This window comes from Aptenodytes patagonicus, chromosome 7, assembly GCF_965638725.1.
Source record: "Aptenodytes patagonicus chromosome 7, bAptPat1.pri.cur, whole genome shotgun sequence".
In the NCBI taxonomy this organism is placed as follows: domain Eukaryota; kingdom Metazoa; phylum Chordata; class Aves; order Sphenisciformes; family Spheniscidae; genus Aptenodytes; species Aptenodytes patagonicus.
Window position 1 is genome coordinate 26,278,264 of NC_134955.1, and position 19,252 is coordinate 26,297,515.

General features: G+C 41.5%; 1 protein-coding gene across 1 annotated transcript in view; it reads left to right on the forward strand.

Moving 5' to 3' along the window:
- The window catches only part of HSD17B12 (hydroxysteroid 17-beta dehydrogenase 12), a 94,089-nt gene that overhangs the window by 27,273 nt on the left and 47,564 nt on the right, over positions 1–19,252 (forward strand). The window contains 2 exon segments of the mRNA XM_076344403.1: positions 8,458–8,504; positions 13,041–13,116. Of these exon segments, the coding sequence (XP_076200518.1) occupies positions 8,458–8,504; positions 13,041–13,116 (123 nt within the window).

Consider the following 19,252-nt stretch of genomic DNA (forward strand, 5'->3'; position numbering starts at 1 on the left):
CATGTGTTAGGCTGCGTTAGCGTTCACTCTTTGGGACTTCAGTGGTTTCTAAATTTGGCATTGCTAAGCCGGTGCACTGTTTGCTTGAATCAATTGGGGCTGCTATTTTTAGCAACAAAAGGGAATTGAAATAGCAATTTTCTTTCCATGTAATAGATTCCCAAGAGGAATACTGATGCAAGCTCTCTGTCATCCCATATTCTCCCCCTCCCCAAAAGCACTCAGACGAAAGGCAGCTGTCACGGTTTGCGGCTGTATTAATCTTTAATCAATCGAGTGTTTTCTGCATTCAGGTGTTCAGGGAAAAAAAGGGTCACGACGAGGATCTGCCTAGAATAACTAAGCACTCGTGCATGGTCTGTGCAGTCAGAATTTGTGGGTAACGGCAGGGATAGACAGAGCAGCTAAAAATAGTATTTGCTTCCAGTGTTTCTCCAGTCTATTTTTGATGCTTGATTTTGATAAGGTTGATTGGGCTCTTACTAAAAATAGCTGTTCCTAGCAAGCTGAGGACAAAAAGTAGAATATTTTTAACTAGCACAGACTAAAGTACTTTTGTTGGCTGGAGATAATCTAGAAGCTTGGTATTGGTCAAATGCCAGTGATTTATATAAATCTGTAATAAATGAAGCACTGCTTGATGCCAAGCAGGGATAGTCTTTTCTCCCCTTGCCAGCTTTTGTTTTCCCCAGGAGCTGTCACATTCTTAATATAGCCTCCGTGTTTCGTAGCAGAAGAATCTCGAGTCTTCAGTTATTTATGTGTTGTACTTTAAGTCTATGCTAAGGTTAGCTGTGCTATGAAGTTTCTCTCAACTGTATTGCTTTAACAAGACACACTAGGTTCCTAGTTTCTTCTTTACGTTGATGTCTGCTGCAGCTGGGTGCTATGCCGTGACAGACCCTCACTCATACCTGGCTTCAGTCTTGCAGGACAGGGATGGCTTTTCTGTGTGAATGGAGGATGTAGCTGAGAGACTAGCTCTGCAGTGGCCATTTTGACAACAAATTTGAATACCTCTCAGGGGATCAGAAATGTAGCTGAGCTGCCCTCCTTGAGATCTGTTTGTTAGCTTAATTTTTTGGCAGGAAGAGTGTAGGTACTCCCAAATTGCTGGACCTGCATCTTTCTAGGGGCAATAACATTGTTAGTGGCTTGAGTTCTCCTTCCTAGGTCATGATGTGCATGAGTGCACCTGCAGTGCTTTGAAAGATTGCCTAAAAACTCACGCTTTTCTTAATGAAAACAGGAAGATGGCTGAACTGAAATGAATTTGTAGTTTGAAGAGGCTAGTAAAGAACATGCATAATAGTTATTAGCTTCATTGTGCAGGTAGTCAAAGCAGTGCAAAGAGTATGCCTGGTGCTGTTTGCTAGCAGCAACATGGATAAAAGTATGCCATGCTTTATCTCCATTAGGCATCTCAAAAGCTTATTTTGCTGTGGAAAATGTGTGTTTGTATCTGAAGGCAGGCTTGATCTCTTTAAGCTTTGTCTTCACTGTAGTCTAACCTTGAATTGGGCAGTCACGAATCTATAATCTTGTTTCAGTGTGATTGCTCTGCAGAACTGCAGTAGAATTTTCTATGCTTGCTGTTGCTCCCTCTCCCTGTGTCAATGCTGGTCCTTGCTCCCATCGTGAGACGAGATGATTTCTACATGCCTGCCTCATGCTTTACTGCACCATTCTTTGCTTTTGTTTTAAGATGTCCTAGCTGCGTGAGCAGATAAAAATGTTCTTTCTGGGCCTTGAATATTCACTTCATTCACAAAACAGACTGCCTTGGTCTGCTGGGTGCTGCTTTTGCCTGGCTGTAGAACGGTGGTCCCTTTTTAACAGTAGGTAATGTTTATCCAGTATACCTCTTTAGGAGGTGGTGGTTGTTTTCTAGGTGACCTCTTATTTGGAAGGGCAGTGGCTGTTACTTCTTAGAAGCAGAAAGAACATGTGAGCTCCCCGCACCATTGGTGGTACCTTATCCCGTGCAGGTTTAGCCATGGGCTGTGGGATTTCTGAAGGATGCAGGTGCTATTGGAAGCATTTGCATATTCACCCCTCTGTAAGCCTTCTGGAGAAGAGTCTACATTTTTAGCCCCTAAAGTCATGTACCACTGGGCATATTAATCTTCTAGACTAAAGTCACTGGCTGGTTACATGATGTGTTTCATAGACTTGGTCTATGGCTTTTTTAGTAACGGGAAAGCTGTTCCCTTTTAGTGCAAGACCACACATCTCACTGACTGCTGAGTTCATTTAACTTTGCCCTGTGTTCGTCAAGGGTTGCCGTGAGTTTGGTACTGGACAGGAAATGATGCCAATGCTTATGAACTGCATCACATCTGTTGTGTATGTGACCAAAGCTGTGAGACACACCATGTGAAACATTAGGAGGTGAAGTGGCTAGGCAGTATTAAGGTTTAGAGAATTAGTGAGTTGCATCTATCGATAACTAGTCCAGTAGTAGAAGCTATGGTGGATTCCTGTGTAGCTGTATCTTAAATTGAAGAGATCATTGTAAGAGGTCAAAGATGTATAAGTAAACTCAAAGCAGGAGTTGGAAAAGGTGGCTTTTTTCTTTTTTTTTTTTCCCCTCTTCCCTCCCCACAACATATAGGAAGCAAAATTCTGACACAGTCTTTAGGGCAAAGACGCTATACTGTCCTAAGGTGGAGATTTTGGTGATTTATGGAAATGATTACATGATGTGTTAAGGATAATACTGTAATTAAAAATTTAACTGCTGATATGAGCTCTTGTGCAGATGACTTGTATATATGCAATGGCAGTTGAAAGATGTACAGCCTACATATGGCATAACCTCCTCCAGTGGTGTGAGCAGATGATACCCCATACTGCTTTCTTTGTTCAGAGACCCTGATACCAGCTTTCCCACTTCTTGCCTACCATTTTGAACAGTATAGGGTCAGTTGGAATATAAGACTGTTCATGCACAACTGAAATGAAAGCTGGGACTAGAGGATAAAACCCATGCATACATCTGTAACCCATTATAACGATGATTACGCCAGTCTTACCCAGTCAAGAAAGTGTCATTACATAGAAGAGCAAGAGATGTTCCTTTCAGTGTGCTGGACTCGCTAGGGCCAGGCTGTGTGGACTGCGTGACTTGGAACAGGAGTCTTTGGGCAGGTTTTTCAGAACTGAGAAAAGGTGTTGTAGTCTTGCACATGTCAGCTCAGCTCTGTACTTATACATATGCTAGTTTCAAAAAAGCACGTCTTGAGATGGGAATCTGTTCCAGATGAAGTCTAACTATTTTGTGAAATACCTTGCATCCAGAGCTGCTGAACTCTGGCTAGTGGTAACTTCCTGGGGTAGAACGTCTCCAGACCAATGCAAGTGCATATATTGATTTATTAAGAGTGAGCTGTTTTCAGAGTATGTCATGTTACTGGATACCTTTCCTTATTTTTCTTCCCCTTTTCCTCTACAGCCCCAAAAGTCAGGGGAAGATGGATATTGACTTCTTTGCCTAAAATCAGCCAGTGCTTCAATACAAGCCTCCATTCAGGCAAACTTTTATTCGGTGGGCTCACACATGAGCTGCCTGGGCACTCTTCTCACTTCTCTTCTGGAGACGGCAGATGGCTGAAGTGGGAAGCTACTACAGTTAGTCTGACTACTGAGTAAATGTGTATAATCACACTTACGAGCTGGTGCAGCTTTCTTGTACAGACAATAACTTATTCCTACCCTACTTGCTTTGCCTTCTTTAAGCTCTGCCAACTGCAGCCAGTTTGTAACTTTTGTTGGAAGGCAGTCTGTAGAAGAAACAGAATTTAAAAGCTTAATCCACACTTGGAGTTAAACTAGCTTTGGCACATCAAGTTGATAGTAAAAATTTAGTTAAACTGGCACAGCTTTGGAGTGGTTAAAACTGTAACACTTGGCTCTGGAGTGGAAACTAGAGATGAATGTAATCAATATGAAAATTATAACTGCCTTGCTAATGCACAAGTCTTACTAAAGCCTCTTTTTTTTTTTATCGCTCTCCCCTTCCCCATAGCATATACACTTTCGGTAATCCAAAACAGAGGAATATAAGGTGGCTGAATCTTGACTTTTGTGACGTTGGTCCAGTCAGTGGCCTTTGCCCCACCTCTTTTCCTTGCTTTTACAACATAGGGTCTAAGTATTGCTCTCTGCTCTGGCAGGTATCTGTCTGGGCAGCCTTTCTGACCCACCAAACTGCTCACTAGGATCCCATAAATGGGCTGTAACCGCAGCTCCCTGGCTGAACTGGGTGCTACTGGTCAGCAGCAGGACAGGTCTGTATTAGTGCATATTTCCCATCGTAGTCCTCTGGTGCCGACCTCGATGGCCTCTGCACCAGCACAGCTGTTGATGGGAAGTCCATTTGCTTAGAATAGGTGAGAACTGAGCCAGGCGGCTTCTCCTGAAGGGCCTTAGGAAGAGAAGCATGGCCTGAAAAAAGGTGGTTTTTAGGTTATATGTTGGAAAGCAGTCCTTGTACTGTGTTTGTTCTTCAAGATGGTGTGGGAGCATGAAGCAGGAGACAAAATTATCCTTCTCAAAGTGGAGCCACTAATAAAATGATGGTATTAGTGCCTTCTTGTGAGAAGAGGATTTCCCTTATTGCTAAAAAAACCTAGCTGTGTGCTTTATTCGGATGCCTATGCCTTTACCTGCAGCAGAAGCAAAACAATAAAGTGTATCAGCTAGGTGCCTGTTTATGTAGGTAATGGCTCAAGCACTTTTTTTTCCTGCTGGGATTTTGTAATGTTTTTCATCATTTATCTATATCAGATTTGTTTAAATTTCTCCAGTTCTGTTCTGGAGGGTATTTTAACCTCTGGACTACAGGTTATATTAATTTGAAGTAGAACCTGAAAAGGGAGGAACCATCCTGTTACTCGTACTTCAGTTAGAAATCCCTGATCTTCAGCTGCTTAAGTCTCATGTTCCAGCCGATTCTATTACAATTTACCTAAGCAATGGATTCAATAAATGAGGTAAATATCCTTGACTGAAATTGTACTTGCACTTTACTAAGCCTTTAAAGTGCTACAGATGCTCTTTTGGAGTCCCTGCCTTATGGAGCATGCACTCTCAGCTGTAGTTGCTAGAAGCTGAACAACTCACAGTGTCAGAAAACAGTATTTTAAAATGCTGAGCTTGTTATCTGGGAATAAAACCATTAAGTCCATGAATTTTGAGTTGGAAGGAGGAGAAACTATCTATAAGTGTTATAGGGCATGGCTGTTCTTTAGGTACCTCACTAACTATAATGAAGGAGACAACCCCTTTCACTGAGTCACTGAAGTTGAATTTTTTCCAGATTGGGTCAACTTAGAACATGTCTAGCCACTGTTGTAAGCCTAACAGGGAGTGGTACCGGTGCAGGTTTTTGCTGTGCTCTTGTTTGTTTCGTTGTTTTCCTGAAGCAATAATGAATCGTGTGATAATAATGTGAAACCCAAGATCAGCAAGGCTGAAACTGAAGCTTGTTAGTCCTTGAACTAAAGGGATAGTGCCATCCTGCAGGACTGTAATGCTGTCTGGCTAAATGGGTAACAATATTGGTATAAGTTTGGCTGCAGGCAAGTGGACTCCTGGGAATATATTCTTGATTTCTTCCCCAAGGTCTGCTTTTGTCGTCACTTGGACCCTTGCTTGATCTTTCTGTATGTGGATTTGTTTCTGTAACAAAACTGTTACTTACACTTCTCTAATCGTGGCTGGATAGGAAGTGGCAAAACAGTGTGACACAGACACTTGGCTTTCTCTATAAAATTCACTGGGGCTGACAGTGCAGCAGCTAGGACTCCATTTCCTAGCCAGAGCATCCTGCGTGTGCAGTATGTGTTAGTATGCTAACGGTACGGTCCTGCATATCCTTATCACGCTGGAGCTATGGCATCTTGCAAATAAACCTTGAAACCAGGGAAAGGATAAATGTATGTGTATGTACCTTCATCTGTGGTCATCTGTAAATCTAGCTCGAGTCAGGGGCATGACTGGATCTTTCATTCTTAGCCTGTTATTGCACTGTTGGCTGGCCATTCAAGCTCAAATAGGACCTTCACTGGCAGCTTCCTCACTTTTTATTACATCCACTTATTTATAGCTAGCCGGCACAGAAACTGAAATGGTTACAGCATTTCCTAGCTGTTACTACTCAAACAGAAATATTCTGGCTGCTGTTTGCATGCCAACTGTTATGGGTGATCTGCAAGCAGTGACTAATCAAATCATAGGATGGTTTGGGTTGGAAGGGACCTTAAAGGTCATCTAGTTCCAACCCCCCTGCCATGGGGAGGGATACTTTCCACTAGACCAGGTTGCTCAGAGCCCCGTTCAACCTGGCCTTGAACACTTCCAGGGATGGGGCATCCACAACTTCTCTGGGCAACCTGTTCCAGTGCCTCACCACACTCATAGTGAAGAATTTCTTCCTAATACCTAATCTAAATCTGCCCTCTTTCAGTTGAAAGCCATTACCCCTTGTCCTATCACTACGTGCCCTTGTAAAAAGTCCCTCTCCAGCTTTCTTGTAGGTCCTGTTCAGGTACTGGAAGGCTGCTATAAGGTCTTCCCAGAGCTTTCTCTTCTCTAGGCTGAACAACCCCAACTCTCTCAGCCTTTCTGCATAGGATAGATGCTCCAGCACTCTGTTCATCTTTGTGGCCCTCCTCTGGACTTGCTCCAACAGGTCCATGTCCTCCTTATGTTGGGGGCCCCAGAGCTGGATGCAGTACTGCAGGTGGGGTCTCACCAGAGCAGAGTAGAGGGGCAGAATCATCTCCCTCAACCTGCTGGCCACGCTTCTTTTGGTGCAGCCCAGGATACGAATGGCTGCAAGTGCACATTGCCAGGTCATGTTGAGTTTCTCATCAACCAACAACCCCAAGTCCTTCTCCTCAGGGCTGCTCTCAATCCATTCTCTGCCCAGCCTGTATTTGTGCTTGGGATTGCCCCGACCCACGTGCAGGATCTGGCACTTGGCCTTGTTGAACTTCATGAGGTTCTCACGGGCCCACCTCTCAAGCCTGTCAAGGTCCCTCTGGATGGCATCCCTTCCCTCCAGCGTGTCAACTGCACCACACAGCTTGGTGTTGTCGGCAAACTTGCTCAGGGTACACTCAACCCCACTGTCCATGTTGCTGACAAAGATGTTAAACAGCGCCGGTCCCAATACCGACCCCTGAGGAACGCCACTCGTCACTGGTCTCCACTTGGACATGGAGCCATTGGCCGTAACTCTTTGAGTGCGACCATCCAGCCAATTACCTTATCCACTGAGTGGTCCATCTGTCATATCCATGTCTCTCCAATTTAGAGACATGCAAGCATGTCTCATTCTGGTGCCCTGAAGTGAAGTTATTGCTGAATCTCAGTGCCAGACACCACCTCCGTCTGCTGTGAGTTTCACTCAGGTAGAGGTTGACCTGCGAGTTGAACCAACACTCTCAGTTCAGTTTTCTGAAACATTAAATAAGGCAAATTATTTGGGCATGCCTGCGTTCAGGGATAAGCAGTGGAAGCACAAACCAAGCTGTTCTGATCTGACTTGAGGACAAACAGAAAAATCCGGTATATTCTGTAGCCACTTGGAGAGTGAGAGCAGAGACAGATGAATGAGTGGGGAGCTAAATGAGTAAGGATATTGAGGTGTAGGCATTGGGTTTGATGAGAAGGAAGAGCTGAGAGAAAAAGGAAGTGGTGCTGAATGTGCTTGCTTAAAAAGTAGTTGGAGAAGCAGATTCTGGATGGAGGAATTACTATTTAGTGAGCAAACTGAGATGATCAGCTACTGGTGTCGTGAGAGCCCTGGAATAATCTGTCAAACTAATGGCACGTTGAGTCACTCAGAGCTTCTCAGCATGTGGAAGAGAATCCTAGAAAGACTTGAGGCTTGACACAGATCCCAGTCACCCACGGGTGAAAAAGTTTAATCTCTAGAAGCCTGGCTTGCAACTGATGGCTGCATCAGTCACTCATATTTGGTGCTGGTAAACACAATGGTCACAGGGATCTGAAATCTACTGGAGAGTCACTAAGAGACCTGTTGCCCGTGTCCTAAAATGTTTGTTTTATTGGATGCTTTTACAGGCTTTAAGATACTTTTTATTTTACTATATACTTAAAACTAAGTTGAGAGCTAGTTTAATAGTCATAACTGAGCTTTTTTTACAGTCTGCAAAGCTTCTAAAGAAGCGTAGTGGGCCAGAGAAGGGGTGCTGAACGTGATTCTTAAAATAACTTGTTAAGCTCATAACTCCTTCTCTTCCTCTCCTTTCTTACATGTGGAAAAGATTTTAGTGCGACTTCCCTAAGAGATTTAATAAGTTGTACACCTATTCCAGAAACTTTGATGTGTCTCTTGGTTGGAATTAGTACTTTAATGGCCTACTAATGAACACCCATTGCAGTTATTTCTGTGAAGCAACTAATGTATATGTCTTTCTTTTTCAGTGGTCACAGGAGCTACTGATGGGATTGGAAAAGCCTATGCAGAAGAGGTAAGAATTCTTATCACTTGGAAGTGTATCTCGACCCTTGGCAAGATGTCATGCTGTCTCAACTCTGTCAAGCATCAGGTCATATCTCCTCACCTTATCTTAACATAGATATCTGTGGAGAAAGAGGTCTATTGCCTTGCTTCCCTCAGGTGACCAGCCAAAAGTTGTATCCCTTTTTGTTAATTTCCTGTGTTTGTGAATTTTATTTTTAGCCTTTACCTTGTCCTTCAGTTTTTATTTTTAACTTTTTTGGTTGTTACGATTATTTTAACTTTCTCAACCCTTGGTATTTCCTTTTGGTATTTCCAGGCACTGACTAAATGGCATTTCTAGCTGCCTGCAGTATGTTCCAATTATTCCCTATAGTTCATGAAGTCTCTGAAGCTGGGTTTTACCTCTATCTCTTTTACCGTACTTTTGTTCTTGATGGATATGTGGGCTCCAAATATGGTACTGGAATGTATTGCTTAAGACAGAAAGTGCCTGTTAGTATGGGGCAATTTAGCCTATAAGCCCAGAGAACATCATGACAAATAGTGCTGACTACAACAATTTATAGCAAAAATAACTTTCAACTCCAGCATCAGTACCAAAGTGAGCCTGTCTGTACTCATTTTTGTGTAATTTGAAACACCAGCATGGCTTTGTGTGAAGAGATCAGCAGTGAGAGATTCCCTTTTTCTGGAATTTTTTGTTCTGTGGTGCCCACGGGGACAGTAGCGTTCATCTTCACGGGTAGTCCTCGCCCTTCAGATCTCCCTTCCATCCCTGTGTGCCCTGCCACCCACACCCTTAGTCCCCAAAGTCCTTTCTGCTTTGCAGAAAGTAGCACCCTGTCCTACTGGGTCAAGATAGGGGGAGTTGGCTGCAAAGGGAAATAAGCCTGATGCCAACAGTGCCTGATTCTGGCGCAGAGCTGACGCTCATGCATGCCAAATATCCCAGTTACACAGAACTTAAACAAATGATCACTTAAATTGAACTGCCTAGAGCAAGTGGAAGGAGATCATTGTGCCCAGGGCATAGCACTATCAGGAGGAAGTCCTCTGGTGTGGGAGATACCCTCTGAATATCATGGGAGATTAGTTTCAGGATATATATGTTAGGCTATCAGGTGAGTGAAACTACAGCTTGCTTTATGTTCTGCTGGTGTCTCTGAGAACCAGGCTGCCTTCAAACACAAGTGGGTGCTGCTGGTAGACCCCTATATACGAACCCCTATTAGGAAAGCTGATGACAAGTATGAGATCCTGCTGGGAAACACTTGACTGTTTCAGCTTCCCTGCTGTAGGCACAGTGCACCCCAAGGAGTACAAATATTCATTCTTTGGCTGTAGAATAAAACATTTCTATTTTTAAAAAATTATTATTGTTATTTATTTATTTAGAATAAAACACATATCTACCCGTTGACAGTTTACGTGGATAAAGAATACTTGATGAAGTAAAGTGTGAATGCAGGGTGAAATGTGGAATACCTGAAAAGACTTACCAATCTTTCAATTAACTCTAGAGATGTCTTCATAAGACTGCCAGTGGAGGCTTGGCTTTCTGCTAGGAATTCCTATCAGGTTACTAGAAATGCCACTGGCATACAGCTGCCTGGGCACCGATGGCTGTGATTATAATCATGCAGATTACTTCATTCTCCTTGGAGGAGTTTGAGAAATGTAACAGTGTGTTGAGAATCACCTCTTCGAAAGTTTGACATGGTCACCAGTAAGTGATGGAAGAGTGTTACAAGTTTGTGGATTCTCTGGTTGTACTCTGCTCTGTTAGTTACTTTCCTTCTTTTCCAAGCAAAGAGCTGTTTTTACACTTTTCACTCTTGCAGTATTAAGATCTTTATGCCTTGCTCAGCACTGATAACCTTTTCATCACTAGACCACCCCTTCACGAAAGGTAGTGCCATAGTAAATGCAAGTTTTCTTCTCTGTTTGGGTAATGCTCACCCAGTCTTCGATTCCAAAGCAGCACATTTTTTTCTTTTTTTTTTTTTTTTTAAGGGTATGGTCAGGAGTCACTATTTGTTACCCCTTTCTTGCTGTCTGCTGTTCACTTTTGCAAATCATGAGTTAAATTTAATCTCAGATGTATTTGTATGCTAGTGATAAACTAGAGGTTGTGATCCCATTGCAGTACTCTGCTGTGCACATCTGCTTAGTATTGCTTTTTGTAGATCCTCTTGCTATACCTACTCTAACAAGAGCTTTAACTCTGCTTTGGTGGGCTGTCAATGACATTCCTTTCCATCTTGGAGAGAAAGGGCTTTGACAGCAGCTGTGTTTTGCTACCAAAGTGGAAAACGTGGTAGTTACTAATATGGGATTTAAGGAAGTCAGACACCTACATCCACCAACTCCGTTAGAATGGTGACTCTTGCTTGCATCAATCCTTAGGCTACAAGAGCATCTTCCCAATGTTTGCTACTCTGGATGAGTTTTTGTGATTAGTTTTAAGATCATCTCATTCAGCCTTTTTATGACCGTACGGACATTGGCCAAAGATCTGAGTATAATGGCAGGTTATTTACAAAGCAACTGGGTCTTCCTCGTTCCTTATGTAAAAACGTGATTAGTTACTGGGATCTCAGAGGATCATTATTGCTCTTTGGACTATTGTGGTTCTTTTCAACTCACTAGGCCTCTACCAGGGAATTCAGAGTGCTCAGCAGAAACTTACCTGGTTTCATCAGACTCCAATTGAACTTGCCATTGAGCCACCGTATCTTTTCCAAGTTTGATTACTTCTCTTAAGTGGTATTCTTTCCTACTTAAGGCTCTTTCCTTGGCCATTTTATGTGCTCTGTACTCAGAGAATTCCTCTTGCAAATGGGTTTCCATTTCCAGGTTTCAGATGCGCTTCTCAGAGTCTGTCCCTTTAGTGTCAATATAGCAGCAGTTTCTCTCAAGCTCGCTCTTGTGGTGGAAGTTCTCTAAATGTCCTGAGGTTCCACTAACTGGGTGTGTTGACATGACTTTGCTTTCTCGACTTTTGAGACAAGCACAGCTGGATACTTCTCCGTAAAGCTGAGGTACCTACTTAAGCAATCTGGGAGCCCAGACATCATGACTGCCGAAAGCAAGCAAACTGTGTGTCAATGGTCTGGAGCTTGCACCCATGAGGAACATCTCTGGGGCTGTTTTGCCCCATGGGACCACAGCTATTTCAGACTCTGAGTAGATTACTTTCAGGTTGTCCTCGGTGTCACAGGCTGAGATACTTTTAGGTAAAGTATTTGCCTTCGCCGCCTTGATCATGTGGAATGAGAGAATGCTATGTTATTCCCTTCTCCCTCCTGCCCTCCAAGCCTACTGCTTGGTTTTATGAAAAGTTTATTCCAGTGGGCCAGGTGCTTATCTGGAGGTGTATGTGTTCATCCGTTTTAGACAATTGTCCTCATAACACTAGATCATTTCCTTGAGCGGAAAGCAGCGGTTTGTTAGCAGTTCCTAGTGTGAGTGTCTTTGGTTTCATCACACCTCACTCTAAGCTCACGACAGATCTAGTATGAGATTTCTTCTGCTTGGAGATCACACATGGGAGTGAAGTATGGAGTTCACTGATGAACTTCGTCATACTTCTCTCTGAAAGAAGCTTTCTTGGTTTGCCTACTTCTGCTAGAAAGGTAGATGAGATTAAGTCATTTTAGGTTGTCGCTATACTATGCTGTGGTTTTTTGATTTTTTTTTTTTTTTTTTTTTTAGGTTTCCTTTAAGACCCATTCTCATCTGCTTCCTAAGGCAGTGAAGGAGTTTTGTTGGAGCAATGAGAACTTACCTGTTTTTTATATGTAGGTGTTAAGTGTCTGAAGGGCAGTGTCACTGTGAATTGTGGATATATTGTTTTTACTTTTCTCTGTAACAGGGACTTATAGTAGTCACAAACATTGTTTGTTTTCATTGCAGAGTAATTCAGATATGTAGCTGTCTTTCTGCAGACAGTTTTAAATTGAGTTGTTAGATTACATTACAAACCTGCAGCGGTAGGTCTGATTTGATGACCAGGATATGCTCTGGCCACTGCTTAAGTTACACAGCTTCCCTGAAGAACTGCATGAGTAAATTAACCTTTATATACCTATGATTAGTACAAAGTAAGGGTGGAGTCTGACTAAAGGAAGCAAGTATTGAGTGCTGGGGTAATTTTGCAACATGGTTGTTCAAGTGACCATGGATATCTTAACTTGGCACGTTAATTATGGGTAATAACTTCTTTGCTCTGACTTGCAGGGGTGTTGTAAAAGTTCTGTAAAATGTCTGCTGTTGGTTTTCTATTTTATAAATGTGCCTATAAGCCTGTATTAGATGACTGAGAAGATAATACATTTGTCATGAAGGGAATCAAGTAAGAAAAAGCATGGAAGTATTTGTCCTGGTTTACTCCTTCATGTCTCTATTTAAAATTCTAATTTTTTGAACTTGCTGGTCATATATTGTTGTGATGTTTGACAAATTATGCAATTCCTTTAATTAGGATACTAACTGAAAAGAGATTTATGATTGTTCTTATGTCTCCTGTTCTGTTTTGTTGCAGTTAGCAAGACGTGGAATGAAGGTGGCTCTAATCAGTAGGTCAAAAGAAAAACTGGACCAGGTTGCTAGTGAAATAAGTGAGTTGAAAATGTCTTCCCTAAACTTCACAGGCATGCTTATAAGTAAATGCAATTGCACATGAATTTCATACATGCTGATATATACAGCTTTAATTTTGAAAAAGGTTTGCTCTTGTGCACAGTGCAAATGTTACAGATGTAAGTGGTAAAGGCCTTGCAGATTAATTTTACAGGTGTTCATGTTTAACTTCTGAGAACAATAGAGCTTAATTCTGGAATAAGTACTTCTAAAACTGTTAGTCTTCCATATAAGAACAGCTTACCAGGTCAGACTAAAATACCACCTATCCCCATAGTAGCTGTCTAAAATCATAATAAGGAAAAAAACATGTAGCCATTGCTTCATCTTGAGGCAAGTTTTTGATTTCATGGGCTTCAGCCATAGGGTGGTTTCTTTGTAACTCAAAGTTGTTGAAAACATGTTCTTTATGTTACTCATTGTATTACCAAGTATACAAATTTATTGTGGGTAGCTTCCCCCTACTCCCCTTTTTTTTTGTTTTGTTTGGGTAAACTACTCAAAGATAGATTAGAGAGCTGTAAGCTTTTCTGAGGTGATGAGTGTGCATAGTCATAGGAATATAGGGAATGAGTTAATGTGTTTAAGAACCTGTATGAGGGATTGTTTCTTCAGTAAGTGTGTGGTAAATGGCTGTAATGCAAAAGTAAGGGAGCAACTTAAGTATTCCAATCGCAAATGTAAAATGGATATCTGTACAGGGTCAGTTAGGAGAAAGCTTCCTCAAGTCTCATGTTGACAAATGATTTTCCAATCAGAGCAATGTATAACCATAACACACAAGAATTCCTCTTGTAATCTATATCTCTTATTAAGGCAGATTTCATGCAAGGTTATTAGCTTATGCAAAGTATGTCAAGATAAAGTGAGAAATGTAGCCTTGTGTGTAGAGGTTTTGATAAGCAGGAGTGGGAGTTGTGTATTACAAAGCAGGTTTCTCAGCACAATGATGTTGGGTAAAGAAACCTTTAAGATTATGCTTCTGTCTTACCCTCCCTTGTCTTGCTTAGACTTTTCTAAAATGATTTGTGTACATAATGCAGATAATTGTAAGAGCTGCTCTCTTTCAGAGGTCATAAATGTATTATTTTGGCTTGAGTTTGTTAAAATTTTTAATAAATTTGTTAGTGGTACCACTTTACTGTAGAGCATAATCTGTAAGTCAAGCCTCAACAAACTGTCCTATACCAAGTTGTAAGGGGCTGCTTAGTGAATGTAAAGATGACTAAAAGACTCTAGGACTTCAACTTGCCTAATGGTAACTGTTTTACTAGTTTACTGAAAGAGAGGGCATACAATTCTGCTGATGTAAATGCCGCTGTCTCTGATTTTTAGTGTCCAATGTAAGATGGCATATGAAACTGTTTTCTAGACAGGAAAGTCTTCCTTTCTATGTGTATGCTTAGGTGGTAGAGAGCATTCCTTCTTAGAGCAAAGATGGCATCAAGTCCTATCTTTGCTGGTTTGGAAGTAACTGGCATTGTTCTTTAGTATCCTGCATGCAAGGATGTCGCTGCAGTGTCTGGACGTACCTGTGATACTCTAGTCAACGCAGTCACAGTGCAAATTAAACGGTACAGGTGTCACTGCTCGGGTAACCTGCGTGAGTACTGAAGCTTAATGCAAAGACATACAGAAGTTGCAACAAGATGGTCTTTTTGGTGGTTCACTGCAGTAGCTGGATGGTATTTTGCTGCATATGTGGGTGTATGCAGTCACGTTTCTTACTATGCTGTATAAAGCTGTCTTGCTAAGTAAAAGTGTAACTGATAGAAGTATCTACAAATATCTTGTTCTGGAATCAAACACTTAAGCATGAAGCGACAAGCTTCCTGAAAGTGGTCATAGCCCTTTCTGTGCCAGTCTGGAAATCTCTTCCTCCTTGGGAATTAAGCATGATGCTGACAGGACAGATAAATCTACTGCTTTGAGCTTTCAGCCCTTACATGATAGCTGCTGGGAGAGTTTTTCAGATTAAAATAATAGGTACATGTGCCTATGTAGAGCAGCCTGTAATACATAATTACTGTTAGGCCTCACCCAAACACTTTTTTGCCTTCTTTCCTAAACCATTCTGAAATGAAATGACTCATGCTGGGTTTTCAGAACATTTCTTTTGACAACACCAAGCTACTGAAATGTATACCTTGTTCGCTGTGGCATATGCTGAAGGATTAGGATAGTCTGAATAATCGAGCAAGCCTGAGTCGCACTTTCGGATCCTGCTAGGTTTTAGCTGGACACAATTTTCTTGTATTCAGGCTCATGTGATCTCTGCAGTCTGTTCAGATGTTGTCATATATAAGGTGGGTGACTTTTTTAGAGCTAAGGCTGTAACTACTTGGGTGTTTCCCTTGCAGGCTCCTAAGGTAGCTTTAAACTTCTTTATGGTGGTCCCGCAGTTTTTCTTCAAATTGACGTGAGCTTGCTCCTCTTTGAGTAATGACCCTTAATCACTTTAAGAAAGAATGGCTATTTAACTAATTCCAGTTCTTTGAATTATGTGAGCCGTGCATGTTTTCTGTTCCTTCCTCATTTTCACTGATCAGAGTCCTGCTCATGCTAGTGAATGGATAGATGCCCTTTGCCACAAATAACAAGAGGGCTTTTGAGGATCAGGTATGTTCATTCTATTTCAGAAGAATATTTTCTTGTGCTCTTAGGATATACTTATATTAGGAGTGGTATCTATGTACAAAATGCAAGTTGCATAACCACCATCATAAGGGAAGAACTGATACGTCTTTCTGAACGTTAAATGCCAGCTGACCTGGATCTGGTATTTTTGTGTGTGTATGCACATTAAACTGGCTGTACTGATGTTAAAGGAAGGCCAGATGTTCTGAACTTGCAGCTCAGTTTGAGCAATGAAAATTAGTGGATTAATTACAAGTAGTTAAAGACTTCAGAAGACTTCCCAATGTGTCTTCAAGCATGTTGTAAAGCTGAATTTTTTTTGCAGAATACTTAGGTGTTGTAGGATTTGCCACAAAATGGAAATTCTGCTTTGTGTTCCCTAAGAAATAGAGCATAGGCCACAGACTGAAGAAGAAAAAATTTTGAATTTCCTCTTCAGTGGTCCTGGAACACCTTTGCATGGAATTACATAGGTTTTATGGAAACATACTTGATCTTTTAATCAAGTTTTCATACACAAACACTGACTACTAGGGTCACCGTACAAAATCCTTGATCTAGTTTAGTTTATGCTACATCATTGTTCCAGCACCTTTTTAAAGTGCCTGTTGTATTACATCATTAAACACTTTCAAAGGTTCAGGGAGGATCAGAAAGAAAAATTCTCTGTGAATGGAGACAATTACTTGAACGCCATGTAATGAGGCTGTTCCCTGATTTGCTGTATTTAATAACGAGTATGGTCCAAGACATCTCAGGTGCTCTGTGCCAGCAGTTGGTTCAAGAGCCATGGATTTGTAAGCAGAAAAGCTTCAGTTATTGCACTGCTGCTGATAGGTATGTTCTGAGCAGACTTGAGAAGAACTTTGCTGTAGAAACTCATTTTCTAGGGGCTGCAATATGAAGAATGTAGTGAAAACCAGTCAAGCAGGGAAAACGCTTTAAAGAGAGCTTGCCTGTAGGGAAATTGTCAAAAGAGGAATTTGGTATCGGTGTATGTTATTAGCTGGTGGCTTCATAGGACAGGTGGTGGAGCTCTGCATAAGCTGTGGGAGGCAAGAAAAAACAGTTGTAGCTAAGTAGTGTTCCTACTTGCAAGTGTAAGTACCTACTTACTTGTAGGTAAGTGCATATAAATGCAACACAGGAGATTGAGTTTGTCATCAGTTACTATACAATTCAAAACTTTTTTTAAAGTAAATTCCCATTTGCTGCTTTAAAATTGGTAGTTGTTACTATTACGTACACACAGGTGATAATATTAGTTCCTAAGAAATTGTTTGGACTGAAAAAACCCAAATTTTTTCCAATGTATTCTCACAAATGATCATTTAATTGGAATACGTTGTCTTTTAAGCCTTTAATACTGTTTAAGACCTAGAGTCCAAAACTTTAATTTGATTCTGCTACACGTCTTTCTTTAAGAAAATAAAGGTTTTTTGCAATTAAAATCCATGTAGCTGACTATTTACTTCCAGTAAGTTTCCTGAGCTCAGTGTGTAGTGTTCCTGAAGTTGCTTGGTCGTGGTAGTTTCATATTGAGCTGTTCTCTAACCCTAAGATTTCAGGTACATTGTAAACTGATAGCTGTCAAGTTTAGACTTGGGATCTATCATGTTCTCACTACTCTGGCATGATTTGTGAGTACATGAAATGAGTGGGATGTGGTGCCAAAACCAGAAATGTTCCTTCTCCATTTCCTAGGCAGGTGGGTTTTACAGCTTTCTTCTGCTTTCTTGGTAACAAGATAGCGGGGAACATTCTGAAGCAGACCTGATGCTGACCACTGTGCTTGTGCCTCAGCTGTTACCGTGACCTACTGCTACAAATGGCCAATGCCCCCATGGCAAATCTGTCCCCTGCAGATGCTCAGCTGCACCTACCTGGGAGCGCTTTGCCCCTTAATTTCTGACCTGTCACTTGCATTTCCTCCCCCCCACGCCCTGATAAATCCTCCTCCCGTCTTGGAGTTGGCAGGTAGGAATATTTGCATTTAATAGAGGAGGTTGAAATGCAGACACACTCGGTGAGGGAAGGGACATCATCTTACTTTTCTTGCACAGAAATGACAAGGTTCACTTTCCTGAGCTTAACTTGAAGACTGACTGAATCTGGCAGTTATTTTGACCTTTTGTGATCTATTTCAAGGTAAATTAATGTGTTTGCAGCCTTCCATCATCTGAGCCAGGTTCAGCTTGACATACTTGAAATCCCCGTATATTTCTTGGACTTGACAAAATGGCTTCAAATATTTTGGACTTGTTTTGATGCACTGAAGTCACCTTTCACATAAAGTTGTAGCATAAGGATCTTTGATTCAAAATGAGCTCTCGGTTTTCATCTCTGAAGAAACTTTCCCTTGGATGAAGTGAAGAAAGTTCCCATGGTTTTGCCTTGAATGGTGTCAGCCACTTACTAAAGGAGCAGTTGTCAGACACTGTAGAGAGCTGATGGAGGATTCAAGCTGAATTAATTTTTATTAATTTGTCAATAAATGAAATAGATGAACCCTGAATACAATCAACAGAGCATGTAGAAGACATAGAACAATTGGGAAGGGAGCTTATTATTTTATTTTATTTTTCTTTAAGAAGCATCCTGCGTCTGTGGTTTGGGTTTTTTTCCCCCTTAGTCCCTCCTTTTCATCATCTTCTCTTACATTTTCTCAGTGAAATTTTGCCTGGGTTAATTTGAAGAAACTGAGCAGAATGCTTAGAGAAACACTTGACAGATGTCCTGCAAGCTACAGGATGCAGTCCTAGGACTGCTTTACCCTTTAGGAGAATTTTGAGGCAGCTACAAGGTAGGACAAGCCGTGAGTAAAATATTCTGCAGGTGACTAGTGACATCCTCGCAAAAGGGCTTTGTTTACATATCAGCTGTCAGCATATGGAGTAACAGACCACGTTGTCATAGTTGCTTTTAAGGATGGAAACCAGTTTAAGAAAGTTTAGCAGTTGGTGTCCTGGGTTACACATAGCAGTAAGTGATCTAGCAAGTTCTAGCAGACGGTGCTTTTTCACACGTGGCAAGACTGAGTTAGCTTCTTCCAGAAAGAAGGATTGGAAGCATGCTTGCTGTGAACCTCACTGCCAGAGTGCTTCTATGCAGTATTTGTTGTGTTGATAGTTTGTAAACCCATAAAGTCCAGGAGAAGAAATGTGTAAAGGTTATTTAAATGTGAATTAGGTGCTTTGGGTTTCCTTTTCTGAATATAAACTACAGCAGAAGTAGCCTTTTCCACACCTCAGATACTCTGTATGTGTGTATATCGTGTCTATAGGTTCAGGACTAACTCTGGGACCTAACGGTGTCTTGAGTCTCAATGTTTTACACGCTAGGTAATTGGATCAATGGGGCAGATGACTTACACTGTACTTTTGAAACCCAGACCGAAGAACTAGGAATTAGTCATCCTTGCAAACATTCAGGGTCACTGCTGCCTCCACCTGGCAGTAGCTGGGTGAGGGAATAGGT